Source organism: Cryptomeria japonica, chromosome 9 (genome assembly GCF_030272615.1).
Source record: "Cryptomeria japonica chromosome 9, Sugi_1.0, whole genome shotgun sequence".
Taxonomy (NCBI): domain Eukaryota; kingdom Viridiplantae; phylum Streptophyta; class Pinopsida; order Cupressales; family Cupressaceae; genus Cryptomeria; species Cryptomeria japonica.
The window spans coordinates 731,128,661-731,154,738 of NC_081413.1; the positions used below are offsets into that span (position 1 = coordinate 731,128,661).

The 26,078-nt window shown below is 36.2% G+C and overlaps 1 protein-coding gene across 2 annotated transcripts in view; it reads right to left on the reverse strand.

Moving 5' to 3' along the window:
- LOC131038655 (ankyrin repeat domain-containing protein 2B) overlaps positions 1-26,078 on the reverse strand; it is a 66,167-nt gene that overhangs the window by 31,997 nt on the left and 8,092 nt on the right. For both annotated transcript variants that reach the window (XM_057971150.2, XM_057971151.2), the window contains exons 2-6: positions 25,232-25,371; positions 8,672-8,887; positions 8,453-8,580; positions 8,114-8,297; positions 6,275-6,367 (exon numbers count right to left, since the gene is read on the reverse strand). In XM_057971150.2, the coding sequence (XP_057827133.1) occupies positions 6,275-6,367; positions 8,114-8,297; positions 8,453-8,580; positions 8,672-8,887; positions 25,232-25,371 (761 nt within the window). The remainder of the gene's footprint in view (positions 1-6,274; positions 6,368-8,113; positions 8,298-8,452; positions 8,581-8,671; positions 8,888-25,231; positions 25,372-26,078) is intronic.

The window sequence follows — 26,078 nt, forward strand, 5'->3', positions numbered from 1 at the left end:
AAGTAGTAGACTTGATGAGGGAAGTGAATGATTGCTCTAGAGAATGGGTAGACAAACAAATCAACAAGCTAAGAAGGCAGAGTACTACTTTGACCTATGAGAAAATGAAAAGCGAGGAGTCTTCTCTTAACGATGATGAAAGAACTATAAGTGATGTAAGAACAAACAATGATGAAGAGGGTCAAGATCCTAAGAGAAGAAAGGATATAGTCAGAGGAACACAAGAAAAGGGTAAGAAGATTGCCAGTCAAGAATCCAAACACAAGAAGCACAAGTCCAGTACTCCTCAGTCTACCATGAGTTCCTCATCTGTTAAGGGGAATGACGTACCAGAAGAAGACAATGAATCCGAACAAGGTTCTAACACGGAGATCCTACCAGATAATGATCAGGATGAGCATGCATCAGCTCAATCAACGCCACATGAAGACGAAGAACAACAACCAGGATCTCCAACCATTCAAATTGAGGTCCATTTAGGAGATGATGTGGAAGACCTCAGTAAGAGGAAAGCAAATGAAGAGGTAATTTTCGCCTTGAGAGGAATTGATGACGATCATCAGCTCGAGGATGGAATGGAATTTTCTACAATCCCTAATTGGTTGATGAACAGTATGGAAAAGAAGAAAGTTGGAAAAATGCGGCCCATTGAAGATGTAGATGACTTCTTAGCCTAGATTGGTAAGGATAAAGAAAAGAAGAAAGCAAAGAAGTTCTCTAAAATTACTATAGACGATTCAGGATACCGCATTTTGCAAGTGGTTGTCCCAGCAGTTGACAAGCCTAGAGATGAGATCACTCCCATGGACTATCAGGTGACAACAATTGATCTTGGACCATCCACAAAGCAACAAGAGTTTCAGAAGCTAAATGATTCCGCCAAGGCCATTGAGGCACAGTTAAACAAAGTTGAAGAGAAGAAGGAAATGATAGCAATAGCGAACAAGAAACTCAAGGAATACATTGAGGGGTTGTTGAATCCCCTAAGGCGTGAGGATCCTACATTTGTTTCGCCCATCGTTGTTGCCCAAGGGTCACTTAATGGTCACAACACAATGAGGAGTACATATTAGGAGGTTGGAAAATGGATAGAGGACATTTCAAAGCAAACAGAGGACTTCCTAGTCCAATTTGTCTATGCCTACGATAAGACAACGTTACTCATGAGCAAAAAACAATGCTTGGAGGGAGTATGGGAAGAGTTTCAATAGGTCCAAGACAAGACTATCCCTCGCCTCAAGGTGTTGAAGCAGATTCCTACACCGACATTGATCCAAGAGGGAGTAATTCAGGAGGGAAATGTGTATGATTTCCATGGATGATATTGTTCTTTGGCAATGAGGAAATCAGTGTTTGCATGGAAATGGAAGGATCAATCTTAAAGATACAATCAAAGATCCTCACTTCAATTGAGAAATTATTGGGACAAGATGTCAACACTTCTAGCAGCTTGAATTTGAAAGGATTGAAAGAGAAAATGAAGTTTGTTTATTTTCAAGAGCTAGAGTCTATCATGCAGAATCAGCTAGACAATTTGGTCTCCCTTATGATCTTCATCAGTAACTTGCAAAAGCATACACCAAATTGGGAGAACATCTTCAATACTTGCTTAGATGCCTAGGATGTGATGGAATTGCAAAAAGATGGTTTGCCAAGTGTCACAATGGAAGAGCTCAATTCAATCATGTCCAGATTTCTTGAATATGCAGCCAAAGAAAGGGATAGAGGAAGGAATCTTCTAGAGGATAGCTCGCTTGATGACTAGGCGACATCTCATTGGACTTCATACCTCGAGCTTTGTGATATGGATACGATTTCATTTTTTGCTAGAAATTCTAATTAGGGTTGTGTTGGCATGATCTTGGCCCTTGATTCTAAATGAATCCTGGCCATTCATTTCATTTGAGACTATATAAACCCCTTCTCTCATTTGTAAAGAGAGATTTTGAGAAATGTCACTTAGATGCTGCCCAAATTGAATTGAATCATTGAACTTGGGTGATTTTTATGAAATCTTGGAGTATTGTGTGGTTCTTTAATCCTCAATTTAGTTTAGAATCTTGCTTTAAGTATTTTAGTTCAATGAAGAAACTGTTGAATGGATCTATATGAAATTCGTTTGTCCATACCACTAGCTATTTGCTGATTGTAAATTTGCCTTGTGTGGTCAACTGGAATTTAATCTAAGCTTAACTTCGATTTTTACGTGCTCATTGATATGCATCAAATGAATGGTGTTAGTATTGTGGGTATAAATTTGAATATCTATTGATTACCTTAGAAGATTGCACTAAGCTTTGTAGAGTTGTTCCTTGCATGACATAACTAAGCCTAGTAGAATTTCATAGAGTCATTCACTATCTCTCACATTCTAGGATTAGAATAGAATTCCTAACCCCTTTCCTTTTGCATTTTATTTCAAAATCTTTGTTAGAGATAGGAACAAGTGCTCATCTTGCTAAATCATAAGTCATTTCAAAAACATGCCAAATATACTTCCACTCATGAAGATTTGAGGTCTCATTAGAACAGTTGTGTAAGTCCCTTTGCGCATACAACAATCACATCAACCATTGAGTTACCCACACATCAAGACCTGACAATAGGAACCTTGGAGTCGTCTTGGTTGATCATACATTTAGCAGCTGAGGTGATTTTGATCAAGAGAGGGTAAAATACTTTGGTATTTTATTCTATGTTAGAGGTGTCTAAAAAATACATCAACAAACTGGAACACAGAAATCTTTGTAGGCTTGAGGCATAAGTCTTAAATTTTGATGATTTGACAATCAATATGAGGGTTTTGGGGCCTCTCGGACACAATGGCAAGGTTTGTTTTGGCCCAAAGTGCTTCGAAAATTCAGCTACCTCCTGGATCTAGCAACCTCCTTCCCACTTCAAACCCCTATAGATCTAGCCTCACAAGCCCAACGTGGGTTTAAAAAAAAAAGACAAAACCGACTTTCAACTCTTTGAACTCAAGTGGTGAGCTTAGATTTGCTCCAACATGCTCCAATATGAACTTGAAATCAAAACCCACAAAGAGAAAACCCCTACATTTGGTGTTTCTTTTCAAGCTTTTATGATTCTCCAAGTCACCATATGATGCAAGAGAAGAGCATATCAACTTTACTAAAAACCACCAAGATCTATCATCTAGCAATAGCTCTACCCTCAAATCTGAAAAGGCTTTTGCAAGGCCATTGCTTTGATACCATGTAGGAGTTGAAGATTAGCTCAACACCCAAGACCACTTGCAAATACACAAGAAACCTTCAACAAAAGAGTGTGCAAGATATGAGCTTGCTTGATACTAAGATCTATGAGATATGTTACAAAGTGTACAATAGCCTTGCTTATATAGGCAAGGTGAGTGATAGGACTAAACAAGATATTGACATTTGTCTTACTCTTAATCCTATGTTATGAGACAACTAGCTTAAAACAAATATTAAATGACCTAAGACACAAGAAGTAAATGAGATATGTGACCCCATTTAATAACTACTAGAAATAGCACCTAGGACCTAAGTTAACTTGTGAATAGGTCCACACTAAGGAATTAGCTAGGAGATAACCTTATTCATGCAAACAAGATCAAGGGTTAAAAGTGAAGGAAGTGGTAAAGAGTGAAACCTTTTGGCTAGATAAGAAATACATTCCTAGTCTAAGGAAAATATATGAGCGCATCAATAACATGCTTGGCCAAGTGAACATCATCCTTTGACAAAGAGATCCACTTGCAGTTCTACTATGAGCACATTCAACCCATCTTTAAGCATAAATGGGAGAAGCTCAACCCTTCTTTGCACACAACTACCTATGCACTTAAACCAAAGTGGTATCTGCAAATACCTAGTAGACTTCTCCCATAGATGATGTGAAAGTGAAGAGAGGCTTTGTTAAAGCCACTAAGATGCACAATACGCATGTTTATTTTACACTAGTGTACTAGATTTTATTAACTTATAGGATATATGAGTTAGGCAAAGATAGATGGAGAGACTTTGCTGTGGGAGAATCCAAAGAGTTGGTGGCAATTATATGGGTCTCTATCATTGATACACACACTAGCCATTCAACTCTTATTACAAATTTGTAGGTTCTTTGCTACTAAGAGAAATTGGTCTACATACAATTTCATTTGCTCTAAGAGAAAGGTGGAGGTTATGGTTGTACATTGTGCTTTGCATCTCATGTATTGCAAGACGATTGAGTACAAAGAAAGTCCAACATGGTGGGATGTACAGCCTAAGAAGATAATGCAAATTGATGAAAATTAGGTTGCACATACAATGGTGGTTTGGGTCTAGTTGCAAGAGGTAACCAAGTCTAGTAGTTTCACCAATGAGGGGTATGTCATGACATTTGCATTGGATAATCAGTTAGAAGTAGAACTTAGAATAGACATTATATTTTGACTGTCAATGTTACTTTGTAGTATTGTACTTTGTATTTTTTATTTGATAAATAATATAAATATTATACTATAAGTGCTTGTCATTGATCATTGGATGAATTGATTGCCAAATTGTCAAATTTTGTATAAATTTCAGCTTCTTTTGTTCATGTTGTTTGCCTAAATGAAGTATTGTAACTTATTTAATTAATTTTTACATACTAATTTAAGTAGCCATCCCAGAATTTGGAAAAAAGAATTGTCAATCCCACAATCAAAATTAAAAAAATTGCTGACACCAAAATCTGTCCCCCTATCCCCAAAACTTGGATAAAGACTGCTCTAAACCTATCAGTTATATTAAGACATTTCAACTTCCTCCATTATTTTATTACTATAAAATTAACACCCTTCATTTCTACCATGATGTCAACACCTTCCATTATGCCATGATATCAACTCCATCCTTTTCTGCTGAACTTGTCTGCCTCTTCTATTTCTACCGGGAACATACACTTCAGCCCATTTAAGGCCTATTTAAGGGACCATTTTTAGCCTTAGCTGGATTATTTATGCTTGACTCTTCCAAATTGTTCCAAACAGACTTTTTTGACAATCATCCAGCCCTGCCAATATCTATTTCCTATTTTTGCCACTAGATTTATTTTACATCTCTAACTATATCATCCAGTCACTTCATTTCTAAGTATAGTTTGCTTCTTTTATGTACTTTCAGTTTTCTCAAATGTCCTGCAACTTCACCTACAAATTTTCTCACATGTTAGATTCAACTTTATATATGGCATTTCCTCAAAGTTTGTATTCAACTTTATAATATATATGCAATAGATATGTATTCAAGCAGGTCGATTATGACAAATCTATTGATTGAAAATATTTAAAACATAACAACACTAATGTTTTGATATCATATAACAAATAAGGCTTTAGATTTATAATTTTATAAAAGAAATCTCACTATATATGTATGATGTGAACCATCTTTATACAGGGGAATAAACACACAAGGTATTTTATGTCTTTGCAAATTTGAACTTCAATTTGTAAATTGTAAATGCCCTCAAGAACTATTGCAAAGCCTTCCCAGAGATGAGGACTTGCCTTCACGTGTAGGTTTTCTCAGCCTCTAAAGATTTGATCCAAAATATTATAAACATGGATTTGTGTCTATCAAAATATTGAAAAGATTAAAGACGTGAAGCATTTTCTTTTTAGTTTGAAAAATATAAGGTCCTAACCTGATCAGTGGAAAACAAATCCCAAACAAATTAGCTAAGTGACAGAAGAATGGGTAAGTGAACCAAAAAATAAAACTGTGGGCTCTGGAATTATAAGTATTAGAAAAAGCTGCTGAGATGAGACTGTGGATCATGTGAATCTGCAAAGACAACCAAGCAAGTTATAAATCTATAGATTTGATAATGAGGGAAACCTTTGACATGATATGCTTAAAAGCCCTTCTCATGCCGGTATTAATTAGCAAACCTTTTATACCATATAAAGTCATAAAACAGAAACTCTGCATCAAGAGATATATTTTCATCACAGTCTGTTCATTAAATAAAACAGCATGAATGACGGGGATTCACAATGTAATTCAAGCCGTAACTTGAATAATGCAAGACAATAACATCCCTGGTATATTAGTATATAAACTACATACTAGAAATTGTATCTTAGCTATTGTAATGATTTCATAATTCATTTACTATACACACCTCTTTGATTTTCAATGAAGGGGAACTATAAATGAACAGTGTCATTGATGTAAGAAGTTATCAACTATGTGAAGCATTTTTAAGCACAAATAGCTTTGTTGCTTAAGTGATCGTTTGTTTCTTTTAGAGTCCTTACCTCTCCATAACCACAAGCAAAGTGCAAAGGAGTCCGACCTTCAGAATCTTTCTCATTTTTATCTGCACCATTTTCAAGGAGGTTCTTCAGTCCCTGCATTCACACAAAAAATTATTTCAAAATACTAGATTGGCAGTATGCATGACATCTTTTCTTTAAGCACTCTTTAGTCTATGCACGGTAAGTGGAAGTACAAACAATAGTTTAAAATGTCAAGAAACTGAAGAAAAAATCTTCTTATGGAATACAGAATTAACCCTCAAAAACTGAATGTTAGAGTAAGAAAATGATAGATTAATCACGTGCACCAACTAGAAATAAATATGAGCACACCCAAAAGAATGTGACTGAGGGAAGATTTGTAGAGGTGGAAAGATTTGCACAGTGGCACAAACTAATGCAAAGATAACACAAGCTAAAAAGAGGGTGGGTGAGCAAATGAATTCTCAAATGATGCATCGCATGGCCATTCCTAGGGATGTGGTAAAGTTGATGCATGCAGGATGCTTGAGGCACATGCTTCACTACATGGGACACACATCAGAATCAACACAAACATCTTGGCACATGTCTGCGAGTATTGCTTGGCTATAAACAAAAAGGCCCAATACCAAGGAAATATGCCACCATTTAGAGTTAACATTGCCTTAGATATCTCATAAATGCAGTGCAAGAAGACAGTTGTAAGAAGGGGCTTTGAGGGGCTTTGACGGGCTTTGAGAGGTGCAACGCAACCTTCCCCCCAGTCTGTTCATCGTAACCTTGATGGGTGCTCTCTGATTGGTGCATTAGGGTAAGCATATTTGTGGCAGGGTCATACTTGATCATCTGAGGCACAGGTGGAGATGCTGACGAGGATTTGAGTCCATTCACCATGCACAATGTGTGTGATGTGACTAATGGAAACCCAGCACTAGAATAGCAAAAAGCATTACAAAATGAGGACATGTGCAATCATTTAAATGAGCAAACAGTTTGAAAGGCCATTATATAAATTGCAATATTTTCAATGAGAAGGATTCAAGGAAGAAATTCAAAAATTAGTGATTAAAGTTACATAAAAATCAGAATGTAGACATCCCAGATCTAGAGGTGAACCAAGAACTTGGCCTTTTAAATTGAAATAAAATTACCATTGAATTACATTATTACAAAAAATCAGAATTTAGATGCCCCAAGATATAGAGATTAAGCACGAACCCAGCCTTTTGGATTGCAAAAAAGTTATATTGAATTACAAAACTCAGATCAAGAGAACACCTTGAGCAGACATATTAAGCATAGAAAAAACGCAAAAACATCAAATATTGTGAAAAGAAGAGAGAGCACTTTGAGAAATATAATGCAAATCCAAGAAACAATAAGTTCCTGTCATGTTTAGGGAGTGATCTCAGATGCTATGACTTTTCTCAGGCATGGTAATTCACAGAAGTTTGGTTGTCATACATCAGATCGACTTATGTATTGAATGAACTGAAAAGAATAAGAAGCTCCATAACAAAATAAAATTTAGGCTTTCCCCTGTATACTCAAAATCATATGGATCCATGTTAGATGATTGTTGGACATTGTTACAGATAAAATCAAGGAATAACAAATTATGCTATTTCAGTTTTTATTGATCTGAAAACACCTATTTTGTAGTATATTTCAGAAAATCACAAAGATAACCAAATGTTTCGATGACATTTTCTGCTTCAAGAATCTATCTGGTAGCTTTTGTAAGCTTATTATTCACAATTAACCATAAAATATGGACCAAAAAATAAGGCATTCCAGGTAAACTTTAAGAAAAAAATTAATTGTTCCACATGCACATGAAAGCTTTTACCACAATACCTCCACATCACCAACACTTGCAGTTCGATGAACAGTAAGCTCATCCTCATCCTCATTCTCATAGTCATTATCCTCTTCACCCTGATCTGCACCTGGTGATTCATTTGATGCACCAGCATCAAAAGAAGATCCAACTCCCATGGCTTCACCTAATTTGGCCAGAATAGCTGGATCATTCCAGTACCTGTAAAGTAGAAAAATTGTGATCAAGCTATAACAGAAAACTAAAATTCTTCAACAAAAAGACATCAAACCTTAAAATTTTGCATTTTTCAGCCTCATCAATACTTTGCAACAATCAAACAATGCAAACTATAGCTCAATAGAAATGTTTCCTACTTCATCATTGCAGCTGGACCCCCAGACTCAATCTCATCAAGAATAGGCTTCAAAGTTGGATCTTGTTTAACTTGTGCCATATGTGCCTCTATCTGATCCTTTCGTAACATGCCAGACATGACTGGGTCCTGCAATTAGTTTGCCAAATAGCACTTAAGATCAAATTGAAGGAATTGCAAATTTGTCAACCATTTTGACAATAGCGCTTTACAAAATTACCTGCATCAGAGTATTACCAAGTTTCTCGGCCATGGACATAAACTGAGGATTTTGCATAACCTGTTGCATTGCTGAAAAATACTGCTCAGCAGCCAGCTGTGGGATTCCTTCTTGCCCTGAACTCGAACCCTGCACACTGTGTTGCAATTGCTCTGACATTTGATTGAACGATGGGTCCTTGGCTATCTGTTCTGCCAATTCCTTTATACTTGGATCCTAGAAGTGACAAAAATGCAGAGGTGTGTATAAAAATAAACATTAAGAAAGAACAAGACAAATCAAAGGGGCAAGAGATAGGCACATCATAATGGCAAGTACAATACAGAAAATGCACTGATTAAAATTTTCTGAAACAATGGTACAACTCTCAAATGAATAACAGAAATAACTGATGAAATTGAAGTATATGCAATACAGGAAAACTAATTGTTTCTGGCGTGTGTGTATAATAGTGCTGTGTGTAGATATAAAATTAAGGAGGGCAATAAGGACTAAAATCAGAAGGGAAAGAATGGTCATGAAATAACAGGTCAGAGAAACAACAGTACCATCAGACCAAGGGTGGTAATAGGAGCCAACTCAATTGGTAACAGAAAACAGGTCCCATCTATATTTAACCACCTTTTGGTGAGGCCCTAAAAATTGACCTACCAGCAACAAGCATTGACTCCAAAATTTCTGAGCATCAATCCAAAGCCCTAATTGGAAATTTCTGGAAATTCTGGACAGCATGAGGGAACTTGGAGCAGTGGGTAGCAGGAAACCGGGGTGATCTACAAGTTTGTTCTTTTTACCTAAAGGTTTCTTCATGGCGACACAGAAACAAAGGAATAGATTTTCTCCAGAGGCCCATGGCTCTTGAATGGTTCCAGGTTTTTGCCTCCAGCATTGTCTGCCAACTTCAATCCGCTGACAGCTAATTTGAAGCTTACTCCAGTATGACTGAGATTACACAACCTGCCAGCGAAATATTGGGATATTTTGATCCTCACAAGGATTGAAATCTCTCTAGGAGAATTTTGAATGGCAGATGAGAATGCTCTGAATGGGAATTTGGGAATTTTCACCCTAATTTGTGTCAAAGTGGATGTTCCTATCCCTATCCTATCTTTCATCCTTCTAAATTCAAATCATGGAGTTTGATGGCAAATATTCAAATTGAAGGTCCAAATGCTTCCATTGTCAAAAGCCTGGTCATATCAAAAAATTCTGCCCAGATCAGAGATAAACAATATGGAAAGATAAATGGCAGGAGGGCAGGGATCATCCAGTCCCTATCAAGGAATCTATTCTGGAACAAAATGTTGAAGCCCCTTCCCACTCAAATCTCATTTTGGATCAGCCAACAACCAAAAAAATTGGGTTAAATTAGGCCTCAAAGACTTAATTCTAGCGAAGGGCCTCCTTAGGAATGAAAATGAGATGAATTTGGAGAAAGACTTTTTGAACATAATTGCGAAAGGTATACTAAAAAGGTTGGTGAGGAGCTGATGGATGAAGTTGAGGAGGTATGAGAGGAGGACAGAGATTTGGCCAATTCAGAGCCTCTCACCATTTCACGGTCTGACTCCCATGTTCTCAATGCAAACTATGGAACAAAGAGAAGAGGAAAGTAGTCAAGCCAAGTTAAAGTTAGGGAGGAAATTAACTCAGGATGTCAACCCACACTTTACAATGTACACTATGAGAATGAGGAAGGCAAAATCCCCTCCTTGGGGCTACCAAAGATTGTCTCATGGAATATTATAATCATCAATGCCCCTAAATGCTCCTAATCCCCCTCTTGGCACTGTTGTTTTTGCTTTAGCAGATTAAAGTCTCTTTTAATGTTTGTGGTATTTTAGTGTTGTGGGATATTGATACCGAGGATGTTTTTCCTATGCCCTTAACCAAATAGCTGTATTGAGACATCTGTAGCTGACTTATGTAATCATTTAATTAGTCTTAATTATGTAGTCAAGTTGACCTATGTGATATAATTTATTAATTAGGTATCCAAGTTGGCCTACATGATATCAAGGCATAAGTAAGGTAAATACAGGAGGTAGTGAGTGCTATTCGATCATCATATTGCGAATTGTGCTATTTGATCATCATATTACTGAAGCAGAGCAGCAGAGAAGTCGTGGATGCTTTGAAGTCAGAGTTTACAGCTTCAGGGTTCACATGGGAATCATACTTGGAGGATTCAACCCAATTTTCAGCTTCGGTTGAAGTGCTCAGAAGTCAGGAGTATAAATATATGACTGAATCCTTATCAATCATTCGTCCAGGATGTGGCTGAAAGCTTGCTTGATCAATGTAGTCATCATCCTCTCACAATTGCTGCAATTGGAAAAGCACTGAGGAAAGAGCATCGATCAGAGAAATGGGAAAAGGCTGTAAGTTTGAAACAATCTTTGCACTTTCTGTATTAATATCTGAAACAGTTTACTGAATATTCCCTGTTATAATTCTCCTTAAAAGAATGAGATTATCTGTTGAAAAGGGTTGTGTTAAACTCTTAAGTTTTAAGAGATGAAGACTGCTCCAAATAGCACAATAAGTTTAACGATTTATTAGCACAGTGAACAGCAGCAACCATGAATAAAGAGATATCTGTTTCAGTTAGAATGATGCAACTATCTATTTCATAAGTGTTCAGTTGAATTGTCAACAGCTTTCGAATCGGCACATATTGTTCACTTTAAATCTGCAATAAACATTCCATATATGCAAGCAACTATTTGAAAAAAATACCTACTCTTTGATTTGGGAAAGGGTGCAAAACTTTGGTTAAAATTAGAAGGGTATCTTACATAGGGGATGTCCCCCCTGATCCCCCATACACTTCAAGGGACGGGTATGGCAGTCTGAGGGGTGGGGATGTGTCCCCGTGTAACATAAGAAATGTCAAAAGGACCGTGTCCTAAAAAGAGATCATGATCATACCAGTCAACTACTATTAAGGAGCCAACTACCCAAAATTCGGCCCTATAAGCACCCCTACATACAAAAATGTGAGATCAACAAGATGTTTCAAATATGTTAGAGGCAAGTGTAGTCAGGCATAGCCAAAGTGCCTACACCTCTACTATGGTGATTGTTGGATTATTGTCATTGATGTCAAAGGCAAGTCATGTCAAATTTGATGGAGGTTAGCTTGTGCCAAATATTAATATTATCGAGAGGTTATCGAGCAAGGAGATAAATTGCATATTTAATGTTGAGTTCAAAAGTGCAAAATAAATATAAGAAAAATGGGATGACCCCCCTCATGGAGCCGCCCTAAATTTATGGGGGTTTAAATGTTAAAAAAAAATAATATAATTTACTTGAGCCATCCCCCCTTATTCTTGGCACCCACCTTGGAAGACTTTTTAAATAAATAAAAAATTCCTGGGCCATCCTCATTGGGATGCGCGCCTATTTTGGGCAAGGAATTTAAATTAAATAAAAAATCTTTTTAGCTGCATAAGGCCGACCTCTTTTGGAGGGTTATATCTTTTGATGAAGAGGTGCATTGCTAGATATAAATAGAAGATGCTGAGAGGTTTTTTCAAACAGGCATTCATTGAATATCATTCCTACAAAAGAGCAGAAATAAAAATGTATTCAAGCAGATCTGTGAGAGATATTATTGCAGATTTTTGAGCAGAAGTTGTTAAAGATAACAAGCAGACTTAGAGAAGCATTTTTAAAGAAGATTTATAAAGTTTATGGGGCAGATCTAAGAGATATATTAAGCATATGTTAAGGCAGACTATGATGAAATATTGAGCCGATTTGTAAATAAGGTCAAATAATTATCATATTACTCTTTTGGAGATTGGTGCCTCATATTCAAGGAGATTGGTGTCTCTTGCTAAGTCGGTGCTCAGTTGTGGGGATTGGTGTCTCCTATGGGTTGGTGCCTACGAAGATTGTAAGAAGTTTCCAATATAAACAATATTTGTCATGGTTTTCTCCTGCAAGGGTTTCCATGCAAATCGTGTGTTCATCTTGTGTTCCTAATTGCTAGATCTTGCATATGTTTACTGAAGTAGATGATTAAGTTTTGAAGCATTGCTATTGTGATTAATTAAGTTTTTGAAAAGTAAAAGCTTGTTGCTATATTGATTCACCCCCCCTCTCAATAGAACCGAGTGCTCTTCAGTGATGGTATGTAAGAAGGATGACACTCAGCGCATATGTCCATACTATAGAGAGCTCAACAAGTACACCACCAAAGATAAATTTTCTATTCCAATCACTGATGATTTACTAAATGAATTAAATGGACCAGTATTTTTAAAAACTTGATCATAGATCAATTTATCACCAAATTCAAATTAAGTAAGAAGATATTCCCTAGATAGCATTTGGGACTCATGAGGGTCATTATGAGTTTCTAGTGATGCCATTTGGTCGTACTAATGGTCCTTCAACATTTCAAAGTTTGATGAATCCATCTTTAAGCCATTTTGAGATAAGCTTGTATTAATGTTCTTTAATAATATATCAATTTATAGCAAGACATGGGAAGAGCATTTGCATTATTTAGATCAAGCATTACAAGTTCTCAAACAACACTAGCTTTTATACTAAACCTTCCAAGTGTACTTTTGGTCTAAATGAGGTGGAATACTTAAGTCGCATAGTGTCTCATGAAGAATTAAAATTTGATCCTAACAAAATCAAGGGTTGAGTGGTTTCCTAGGAATAACTTGATACTATAGAAGATTTGTGAAGAACTATTTCTACACAATAGAACCCCTAATAGATTTTTCAAAGTAGGATCTTTTCAATTTAATGAATTAGGTAATACAACATTTAAGAGACTGGAGGAAGCTACATGTACAATTCTAGTTCTAGCAACTCCAAACTTCACCAAGGGTTTTATAGAAGCACTTCTCATGCAAGAAGGTAGGCCTATTGCTTTTGAAAGTTGTCAATTAATGGGTAAGAATCAACTTAGACCAATTTATGAGAAGGAAATGCTAGTTATTCTTCATGCAATGAAATAGTGGAGGCCATATTTGTTAGGTAGACACTTCAAAGTTAATATAGATCATGATAACCTAAAATATTTTCTAGAACGGTGACTATCCTCTAAAGAGCAACAAAAATGGGTCACTAAGATGTTGGGTTATGACTTTGAGATCGTAAATAAGAAAGGGAAGGAGAATATAGAGGTTGACGCATTATCCAAGAATTTAATACGAGGGGTGAGGCATTACAAAGCAAATTGAGTTGAAGAAGCCAAAGCAAAGTGGTAGAATGATGTTGCTACAAATAACTCGTTCAACAATAGCAAAATGAACCCAATAGTTTAGATAAATTTTGTTGGAAGAGAGACTCTTTATGGTATAAAAAGAGGTTGTAGAATCTTAATATCCCCTTTTGGGATATACCTGATTTTTGTCCCAAAAAAACAATTTCAACAAATGCAATATATCTACAAATAGAATTTCTATAATTAAATTACATAATTGTAATGCCAATTGGATTTTACACACGACATATTTTATTTACCACGCGATGGTAGCTGCGACTTGGGCCCGTGTTTCTCTATGTCGAGAGTTAGTTTTTGCAGGTGGGGATTTTGTTCTGGGTCTAGTGTTTTTACCTACAAAGGGAGTTTCTTCTCTCCTGTGTTGTGTGAAGCCCATGCGAAGGAAGTGAGTTTTCACGATGATATTCTCTGCTTGCGAAATTTCTTTTAGCACCCAAGTTTTGTTCTTACCCACGGCTAGGGTTTGGGAAAACTTTTTCCTGCTCTTGGGTCCTTCGTTTCATCTACATGTTCGTGGATATTTTTGTTGTTGAAATTATACCTAGCTCGGATTATGTTTCAAATTTAAATGTTGCATAAATGCAATTCAAATTCGGTGTATAACTTGTGCGATTAAATTACTATTGGGTTGGGCCCAAAATCACACAATGTAACTTGTGATTAAGTTAAATGTAAGGGAGACTCATAATGTAACTTGTAATTGAGTCCAGCCCCAAATGAAACGTGTGGCATGCAATTATTTATATAACTTGTAATCAAATTATTGGGTTGGGCCCAATTGGAAAATGTAACTTGATTTGGGCGCCAAACTTGTCAAAAGGAAAATAATATGAAGAAGTCGGCCTAATGAGGCTAGGCCAACCTATGTAAGAGGATTGAGTCTTGTGTATAACAAGACTCAATCATGGCAATCAGATATATACATTCAATCAATCATTCCTAGCAATAAAATATTCTGCCCTAGCGAATATCCTCTCTGCTCTTCTTCAGCAAATTGGTCTTCACAAATCAACGAATTGCTTCATAACAGCTGGGCGAATTTGTATGCCAGACCAAGCTGTAGATCTCCTTCACATATGTCCTAAATATTGTGCATGTCAAGCTCCATTCCAGTTCGGATCTGTGCATCTTCAAGTAGCAGACTTATTGGCAGATTTGTTGGGTGATATCAAGTTGTGACAATCATCTACCTTACAGTCGAAACCCTGCCTGTGCATCTTCAGATTAGGGTCTACACATAAAGGAATTCATATTGACAAAGCACTGCCCTAGATTGGGAGTCTTATCAGATAAGTGAACTGATCCTTATTGTAATTGTAATTTTCTCATACTAAAGGGTTTTTGATATGGATCTTTGATGCTGGGTTTTTCCTCCAAGAGGGAGGTTTTCCCAGGGTATATTGTGTTTTGTGTCTCTTGTGTGTTTACATTTAAGTTAATTTCTGAGTTTACTTAAATCTGATCACTAAAACTAACATGGTATCAAAGCCAGGTTCCTTCTATAAGGCCTAACAGCTTGAAGGAAGAACAAGTACTTCTTTTGCAGATTAGGGCTGAAGAAGTCTACGGTGAATCAGAAAGTTCAACAGCAATGTCTGCTTGACAAATTGAAGGCATCGATGGGACGATAGCAAGAATAAGATTTCGGATGTTCTCATTCCTATATTCTCAATTGTAGGGTCCACTTGGTTTGGAAATTTGCATATGATTGCCTTATCGTTATTGGTGTCTTAACTAGTGCACAAGGTTCTCTTGCTTGTTAACTACTCCATCTGAGGGTGCTTTCATATGTCGATTTGTGCACTTGTTTTCAGATCTTAGTATTCCTTTTATTCCTTTAAGGGTTGCATAACTATCTTCCTAGGGTTTCTAACAATCACCCTAGTTCGAGCTTTGTTCTTGTGTTAAGAATTTGTTTTGATCCAGTTCGAATTATTGAAGTTAGTATTTGGTTATGCCCTAATCTCTATTTTGAGCATGTTTATCTCTCAACCTATTTGATGTGGTTTGCTATGAATATGTAATGATCCGAATTGATGCATTGATCTAAATTCATCCTTGGCACTTAAGATTTCAGCATGTGTATTCAAATATAAAACTAGGAGTATTATGATGGATATAACAGCAAGCACAAATAGGAAGATTGAAAGATGAATAAATTTATAGGAGATTCAAAAATATGGAACTTTAGTTGAAGACATATAATGTCCTCTAATCATTGGTGTGGTAGGCATGTAAAGGTAAGATGCATTAGTCATCCTATTTAGTATTTATGCCCAATGATGACCTTACTATCTTCTTCTGATGATACTTGCTGCATAGTTCTGATGCATCATATTCTATCTAAATCTTGAAATGCTTAATAGTCTTGCTGCTCTGGCATTACATACTATCTTGGTGTGTCTCCTAACATCATACAGACTATATTCTATGTTCTATAATAAGGTTGGCATGTACGACTGGCACTGTGTAACACTTGGTTCTCTTCATCTCTTCATAAAAGCTCTCATTTATTATAACCTTGCTCTGCTCTTCTTGTGTAGAGGATTGCCTTTAGCTCTAATGCATTTTCCGTCATGGCTTTTACTATCCTCACATAATATTCATTGTGATATTATCTCTTCAATTTGAGCATACTGGCTATTACATTTTTTGAAGTAAGTATTCTCTTGATGATGAAACCTAAGATGAATAAGGTATCTAACTTATTGAAGTTGTCTTTTGATCATACGCTTGTCTTCAACTACAATGTGTATCCTTTTGAGTGGTTGATACTCATATTTGATTTTACGCATTGGCTGGAAAGACAATTTGGCTTATATACATTGCTTATGGATTTTGTAAAATGTTATATTGTCAAGATTTTCTGAAGTCATACACTTGCCTTAGTTTTCTGATATGATCAGGCACGGCTAACTCTCTATTATTCAACTATGGAAAACAATTTTACATTTAATGAATGTTGTGTAGCTTTACACTATGATTGAAGTTGATCATAGACTTGCAATATCCTTTTGAGCAATCTTGTCATATGTTGTCAATGGTGGAAGTCTAGTCAATAAAGAGATAAGTTATTTTACATGTTAATTCATTCTATTTAATCATGTTGATGTTTCTCTTCAAGATATTCTTGAATTACCATGCCTTCAAGCTTAAGAGGGAGCTTGGTTTCTTCACTTGAAGGTATGCCATGATCATAATGATTGTGCTATGGGTCCATTTCGTAAAAGTGAAGTAAGGAGAAGATTGGCATTTCTCATCTTTGATTTATGGTAACTTATGTTGGTTGCCTTCCTTGATTGATTCTTATATTATGCAATCTTCATGAGACTTGATTACCACAATTTTATATTAAGAATCAAGAGGGAGTTCCATATGGAAGTTTTTGAGAAAATATGAAGCTAGATGTGTAGCTCATAGTTATAAGGAAACATTTGCTCTTGCTGCTAGATATACTAATATTAGAACCATTATAGCTAATGTTACAGGGTGGAAGTTGGATATAAAGACTATTTTCTTAATGTTGTCTATATTGAATAACTAGAAGGTTATGAGATTCAAGATAGAGAATCTCATGTGTGCAGATTAAAGAAAAGCTCTTTACGGCCTCAAGCAAGCTTCTTGAGCTTGGTATGAGAAGATTGACAAGTATTTGATTAGTTTAGGATCTTGCAAGAATGATGTTGATTCTAACCTTTACTTTAAAAGTATTTTTGGTGAAATGCCTAATTCTGGATAATTTATTTCTAACTGGTGAAAATAGTCTCATCTCTACATTAAGAAAGAATTAGCTTCAAAGTTTGAAATGAAGGACTTAGGCTTAATGCATTACTTTATGTTGAAATAATAGCTAGTTTGGATCAAATATAAGTATTACTTGTATTGGGCTAGACCCAAATGCATTATGTAACTCGTAACCATTAAGGATGTCGATATTTGTAGCTAAGTCAGATCTCCTCTAGGGCTGACCTAGCACACTTAACATGTGTATGGCCCCATCGGCCTTAGCCATGTTTGCTATTACATTTTGTTACATAAATTCTTGTTTAGGTCTGGCCCTATTTGGGCGGTGTATGTAACTTGCAAATATGAAAATTGGGCAAGACCCATAATGTAACTTGTAATAGGTCAAGTCCTATATTGACTGTAACTTGTATTGAGGTAACTTGTAGCGTGTAGGGCTGACCCTATATTGGGCGCCTAATCTAATATGTAACTTGCACATATGAAAACTGGGCAAGAACCATAATGCAACTTCTAATAGGTCAAGTCCTATATTGAATGTAACTTGTATTGAGGTAACTTGTAGCGTGTAGGGCTGACCCTATATTGGGCGCCTAATCTAAAGCATTATATTGCTCCTTGTTGTAAGCCGACCTATGATGAATTGGGAGGCTAAGTCTCATATATATACAAAGTGTGAATCATTGTATCAACACACATTTCAGCGATAAACCATCTTCCTTCACTTAGCGAACTATCACTTGCAGTGATCAGTGAGCCATAACTCAAGAGCAGCGAACTTCTTTCAGGATAGCGAATCACCCTTAAGGACAGCAAAGATACCTTTAAGGACAATGAAGGCATCCTCAAGGACAGCGAAGTATCCCTAAAGCCTACAACTGCATCTGCTAGGGCAGCGAATCATTCTGAAGCAAAAAATCTCCTTTCATGACAGTGAATTCAGTTCTTCATCTTCTGTGACAGTGCACTTACCCATTGGTCTGCTTATTCATATCTTGTCTAGCGGATTTCCTTATTTGCTCGGCGAAACAAGTATGTTGCATTGTGCCCTGGTTCAATGTACATTCTGAGTGCTTCATGTGTGAAGCAGATTCTAAGGACATCTACTGATTATTGCATAATAAGATTTGAGATTTATAGCTGGGTTTTTCACCTCCAAGAGGGAGGTTTTCCCAGGGTATCTATGTGTTTTGTGTTTGTTCTTCATTGCATTCTGATTTCTGTTGTTTATTGTTTAATCTGATTGCTAAAATTAACACTTTCCAGGGTTAGAAGTATGGCAAGATCTAATGAAATTATTCTAAGTCAAGGAAGTATACTGAATAGATTTGGGATGATGGATTGCGAACCTATGTCTACTCCTATGGAAACTAACTTGAAGAAATTGAATTCATTTTTGCAGATCCATCAAAGTACAGACAGTTGACTGGATCCTTGATGCATTTGTTATCAGCCAGTTTATGAACAAACCAAAGCATGTTCATCTTGCTGCAACCAAGCATATTCTGAGGTATATGCCAGGAACAGTTGGCTACAGGCTGAAGTATCCAATCAACACTGTCATCACCCTAGAAGGCTACTCAAATTCTGATTGGGCAGGAAGTGTTAGAACACTTCAGGTTTTTGCTCCAACTTGAGTTCTTCTCTAATCTCTTGGGCCAGCAGGAATCAGTCCTCAGTTGCATTGAGCACTGCTGAAGCTGAGTACATTGTGAAGCAGTGTGGCTTCACAAAGAACCCTCAGTCATTAATTGTAACAATCAGGTTTGTATTGAGATGTTTGTTAATCATGTGTTTCATGACAGGCCAAAACATGTGAAAACTCATTATCACTATGTTCATGATATGATACAGAAAGGTGCCATTCAGCCGAATATGTCAGCACCGATGAGCAGATTGCAGTTGTTCTCGCCAAGCCTCGTGTTCAAGTGAAGTTTGTGTGCTTCAGAAAGAGATTTGGAATTGTGGAGAACACAGCCTTGGCTGAGAGGGAGTCTCAGTCCTAGTGATGCATTAAGTTGCATCTTCCACCCTCTGCGAACAATGCAAGGTGGAGTCACCCTCTGCGGGCAATGCAAGGTGACATTGGATCCTTCTCTGGGAGAAGGTTGAGGTGAAAGACCTCCTTCACCCTCTGCGGGCAATGCAAGGTGGAACCACCCTCTGCGAGCAATGCAAGGTGGAGTCACCCTCTGCAGGCAATGCAAGGTGACATTAGATCCTTATCTAGGAGAAGCTTGAGGTGAAAGACCTCCTCCACCCTTTGCAGGCAATGCAAGGTGGAACCACCCTCTACGAAAAGCAAGGTGGTAGGTTATTCTTCTTAGTAGAGAAGTTTTGAGGTGTAAGACCTCCTCTCACCCTCTGCGGGCAATGCAAAGTGGATCCATCCTCTGCAGGCAATGCAAGATGGATATCATAAAAGAAGTTCAAGATGTATATTTGCATATTCTTCTTGCAGGTGTGCACTCATCCTCTGCAGGCAATGTAAGATGAATTTCATGGAAAAGTCCATGATGCATGATTACACTACAACTTGGATAGTTGGTTGAATCCTCCCTAGCTAAGAGGGAGTGTTGAAATTATAGCTAGCTCGGATTATGTTTCAAATTTAAATGTTGCATAAATGCAATTCAAATTTGGTGTATAACTTGTGTGATTAAATTACTATTGGGCTGGGCCCAAAATCACACAATGTAACTTGTGATTAAGTTAAATGTAAGGGAGACTCATAATGTAACTTGTAATTGAGTCCAGACCCAAATGAAACATGTGGCATGCAATTAATTATATAACTTGTAATCAAATTATTGGGTTGGGCCCAATTGGAAAATGTAACTTGATTTGGGTGCCAAACTTGTCAAAAGGAAAATAATATGAAGAAGTCGGCCTAATAAGGCTTGGTCGACCTATGTAAGAGGATTGAGTCTTGTATATAACAAGACTCAATCATGGCAATCAGATATATACATTCAATCAACCATTCCTAGCAATAAAATATTCTGCCCTGGCGAATATCTTCTCTGCTCTTCTTCAGCAAATTGGTCTTCACAAATCAACGAATTGCTTCATAACAGTTGGGCGAATTTGTATGCCAAACCAGGTTGTAGATCTCCTTCACATATGTGCTAAATATTGTGCATGTCAAGCTCCATTCTAGTTTGGATCTGTGCATCTTCAAGTAGCAGACTTATTGGCAGATTTGTTGGGTGATATCAAGTTGTAACAATCATCTATCTTACAGCCGAAACCCTGCCTGTACATCTTCAGATTAGGGTCTGCACATAAAGGAATTCATATTGACAAAGCACTGCCCTAGATTGGGAGTCTTATTAGATAAGTGATCCCTATTGTAATTGTAATTTGCTCATACTAAAGAGTTTTTGATCTGGATCTTTGATGCTGGGTTTTTCCTCCAAGAGGGAGGTTTTCCCAGGGTATTATTCCGTTTGGTTTCTAAATTTTTACCTTAAAAAGTATTATGTAAGGGTTTATAATTTTCTCCTCAAAAATTATTGCAAGGGTTTTTCAATTTTTTGCCTCAAAAATTGTGTTGAGTTTTACCTGATTTTATCCCCAAAAATCATGGGTGTCCCTGTTTTTAGGGTTTTACTGTTTTTCCTCAAAAAGGAAGTTTTGTACGCTGATTCGTGTCTTGGATTTTGTGCTAGCTACTTGCTAATGTTTCAATGTCTGGGTTTTGATCGATTTTTCTCCTCAAAAATTATGTTTGGTTTTGATCAATTTTTCTCCTCAAAAATCATGTCTGGTTTTGTGTCATGTCCCCTCCTTAATCGTTATATATAGCATAAATCAAACAATTATTATTGTTAGTTAATATAACATTTATCCACGAATAATTATTTGAAATTATTAAATATTTATCTATTCATTATTTAAATATTATTATTTAATATTTATTAAAATTTATTACTAGTCATACTCTCAATATTTATTAATTAATATTACTCATATTAATGTCCATTAATATTTATTTCATATTTATACAGCACCGCCGATAGTTACGATTGCAAGAACTCTCTTGTTAAACGATCCGTATAATCTCCAATAAAGTACGGATACCATTAACAGATCCTATCGATGGTATCATACTTGCGATGAGTTTCACACCATGCTAAGAGTTAAGTGGCAAGAGAAGTTAACTATTGGTTGAGCAATCATTACATGCACGCTATTGTCCATATAGAAGGAAATTAGAAATAATGAGTAAGTGGTCAGCAAATAAGAATATGAAACGATTTGTTATAGATATTAATCCTTCTTATAACAAGTGCAATTATAATTTTAAGAAAATGTTTTTAAAAGAAATCACAACCATTCGATGGATGCTAAAGAAACATGACTTTTGTTAAAGGACACTAAGTTCATTGCTTTGAAAAGGGGAAAAGGGAGGGGGCTAAATATTTAGCAGTCAAAGTGGGAGATCAGAATCGGAACTATGATTAAGTTACAGGCAGCAACTTCCTTGTTCTTAGTGATATGCATGGGATGTGCTTAATACGTATGCCTAATATATGAAGCCTGATAATGTCTGTATGCAGAAGTTAATAGTAATATTAATATAGACTGCAATACGTATGAGTCTTATTTCATTTTATATATAATGGCAGACCAGATCTGACACATGTCAGATCTGTCTGCCTTTACAACCACTAGTATACTAGCAATTAACGCTATTAGGCAACCAGCAAGGATAGAAAAACTCAGTGATACGTACGAATGGAAAGATTTTTTATTTTATATAACAGCAAATAATCTATATATTAAATCCTATATGAACTTAATTAAATTAGTGGCATTAATATGGTATAAAGCTGAAGAAGCAATCTATATATAATTATTCAAAAAGCTTTAGAATGACTACACATAATATTACTGTAGATAATATATATATATATATATATATATATATATATATATATATATATATCAGTTAATGAATCAAAGGTAATCAAATTCAGTTTGCACAAATTGTTGATAGTATAAGGAATATAATTATAGTTAGATGCTCAGTAAGGGGAGTAATATTATCAAAGAAGTTCGAATTACACCATTGGCAGTCAACTACTGTTACTGCAGATCAGTAATTGGTGTCAGCATCCTATGAGAGTAAATCCCCCTTCCCTCATTAGGATTAGGAAATAAGCTAAGATAGAACTTAATGTAATTAAGGTTAAATGTGTTATAATACTAATTCATGTAATAATTTAAGAAAATATGAATCGAAGCATAAGAATGTATAATAAATTAATAATACATGTTAATTATTAGTAATTGGCAGCCCTCCTAATAGGGGACATTACATTTTGATCAGTTTTCCTCCTCAAAAATCATGTTTGATTTCTTGCAGTTGTTCTAGATCGCACCTAGAGTTGCTAGGGCAACGGTCTACACAAGGGTATGTCAATTCGGGATTGGCGATTTGCTCCTCAAAATCGTGTTTTCAGTTTGAGAAGCTGTTCTTAGTGTCTCTGGCTACAGAGAGATAGTTTTTTGTTTTCCCAACATCATGTTGGAAGGTTTCTAGTTATCTTGATCATTAAAATGTTGCAGATCCAGGGAGGGTCTCAGTAGCAGCAGAGTGTTCTAAAGAGAAGGGGCAGCCTTCTTTGTGTTTGTGATAAAAAGACTTACAGATTGTCTTCTATAGGGTTGTTAGGACGATGACCATTAAGGGAGGGTATTAAATATCGTAAAGTTTCTTTAATGGTCATCTTAGTTGCTTTAGGTAGTTTCCTTTTCTGTCTTTAGTTCACGATTGTTTCATTTAGAAACATTGCCTTTGTAAATCTGTTTAAGGAGACTCCATCTCCATTGTTTAATAGGACATCGATTTACCATAACATGAATTGTTGCCCTAATAAAATTTTATTGCCCAAGTTTTATTATTTATATGTTTTCACTGCAGGGGCATGACAAAACACCAACAATGAGCCACATCTAAAGCTCGTGGAGCTTGCTGACGTCAAAGTGGGTGAAGAATATGAACTTGTGGTAACCACATGCATAGGTAAAATATACAAGACAAAATGATGTTTAAGAAGAAAAACACAAGTGTGGCACATGTTAATAATGGCATTACACGGTAAAATCAATCCCAGTTCAGGGCTACTTCCGGATTCAGTTTGGAGTCCCAATTTAATCATCTTCAGTATATGAGCACGTATACAAGGCATGCTGAAATTTACTTTTATATTATATGCATATTGAGATTTTTACTTTGCTGATATTGCTCAACCTACACCACCATGTGAATACATCACATATTAGTTATTACATATTGTAATTCCAAGGCATTTGCTGATTTTGACTTTATAGCTAAGATACCGGGTTTGTGGGTTTTGGGGCCCAAATGCGAACCGGGTCCGCGTTGGATTCTCACAGGGTTCACCATTTTCCCTGTGGGTTCCCAGGGTGAACCCACAGAGAAAACGGTGAACCCAGTGAGAACCCGGGCGAACCCAGGCGCGGACCTGGGCGAACCCACGGGCTGGGCGGGTAAAGTCACTAAAAAGTGACTTTTTTAGATTAAAGAACTACTTTTTTTTTGCCTTTTTTTTGGATGCAACTGTTGATGATCTAGTAAGAATCACTTTAAATGATGATGACAAGATACCTACAGCTGATGGAGCTAGTGGGAGTGGCACTTGTTTGGGTTCAAATGATTTTGAATTTGAACTTGGAGCAAATGATGATGATCTTGATCTAGATCCTTTTGATGATTGATGAACATTGAACTTTGAAGATAGAAGACAATTATTATTTTTGATTGTCAATTTTGTAATTGTAATGATTTTCATTCGAATCATGAACCTGGACATATATGAATCTATGAAACATTGATATATATTATAAGGCATATGAGTATATTACATGATATGATATTATTGAAATTCTGAACTATCAATTGAAATGGCATTTGGCATTGATCAATGGCATACAATTAAATGTATTTAGATTTGTAGTTTTGTATATTTCTTTAAATTTTGCATATATGTGTATATAATATATATATACGGACAAACCCAACCACGAACCCAAAAGGCAAAAAAACATTTCCCCAAACCCACGAACCGGGTTCGCGTCTCCAAACCCAATCCCGAACCCGAACCAGTAACTTAGCTTTATAGTTTTAAGAAATAATATAAAATGGACAACTGAAAGTACATACAAGATATATATATATATATATATATACATGTACGGACGAACCCAACCACGAACCCAAAAGGCAAAAAAAAATTTCCCCGAACCCACAAACCGCGTTCGCGTCTCCGAACCCAATCCCAAACCCGAACCGGTAACTTAGCTTTATAGTTTTAAGAAATAATATAAAATGGACAACTGAAAGTACATACAAGTTAGTCCATTGTGCAATAAAAAATTCATAATGCCTAAAAAAGGTTTGAGCATACAGCCACCTCAACTCAAAGTAGGCAGTTTACTGTTCCAACTTCTTAAAAATCGAGATTTTCTATTGCGAAGATGAGGAAACTTCAAAAACAAAATTTTGTGAATATTATAATAGGAATTTAACATACATTGAGGAGGCTTGACATTGCAGAGAAATCAAACGGATTTGGAATTCCCGTGTTTGCATCTGATGCACCCCTCCTTTGTCCACTGTTTTGTGATTCAGATTTCTCAATCTTAGTTTCCTTGGTTTCTGTTGACTTCTTATCTGAAACACTCAAAAATAAAAAAGTAAATTCGCCAACTGAATCATGCCATATACAAGACTTAAAAGCTCAGATTCATAGAAGAAAGTTTTTCTCTTGGAGAAGACACAAACATTAAGTATATACACCGCAATGCCAACTAAAAAATAGCTTTGCTTATAAAATTTAACCCAACAAACATCACTAGTTATTAGTTTGAATACTTCAATGAAAAGAAGTTGAAAACAACATTACCAAAATTATACACCTGAGAGCGTAGCTTTGGAGAAACAAATTTATGCATAGCATTAGCGTAGTTAGGAAACTGATCAGTCTCAAGCAGTGGAATTACTTGTACATAAGTCTCAAATGATGTCTATAAGTTGTCTGGTCGATGGGTCAACTTACAACCACTTAAGTATTTTGGAAACCAATTACCATGATTTGGATAGGCATGTCAAAGGTCCCAGTATCAGACATGGAAGGCTTTGCTGAACCTTATTCATCATGAAGGTGCAGTCATAGTTACCTTGGGATTGTTTCTTGAATAGTAGTTATTAGACATAAGACAGTGGAGGGATGGGAGGAAGAAACGGGAAGAGTGAAGACAGGGTGCAAGGAGCTGTATCAGACATAATATGCACACATCATGTATGTTTACGCACAATGTTTTTATGATTGTAATTATGTATAATTTATTAATTAATTGTGTGTAACTAAATACTGTACT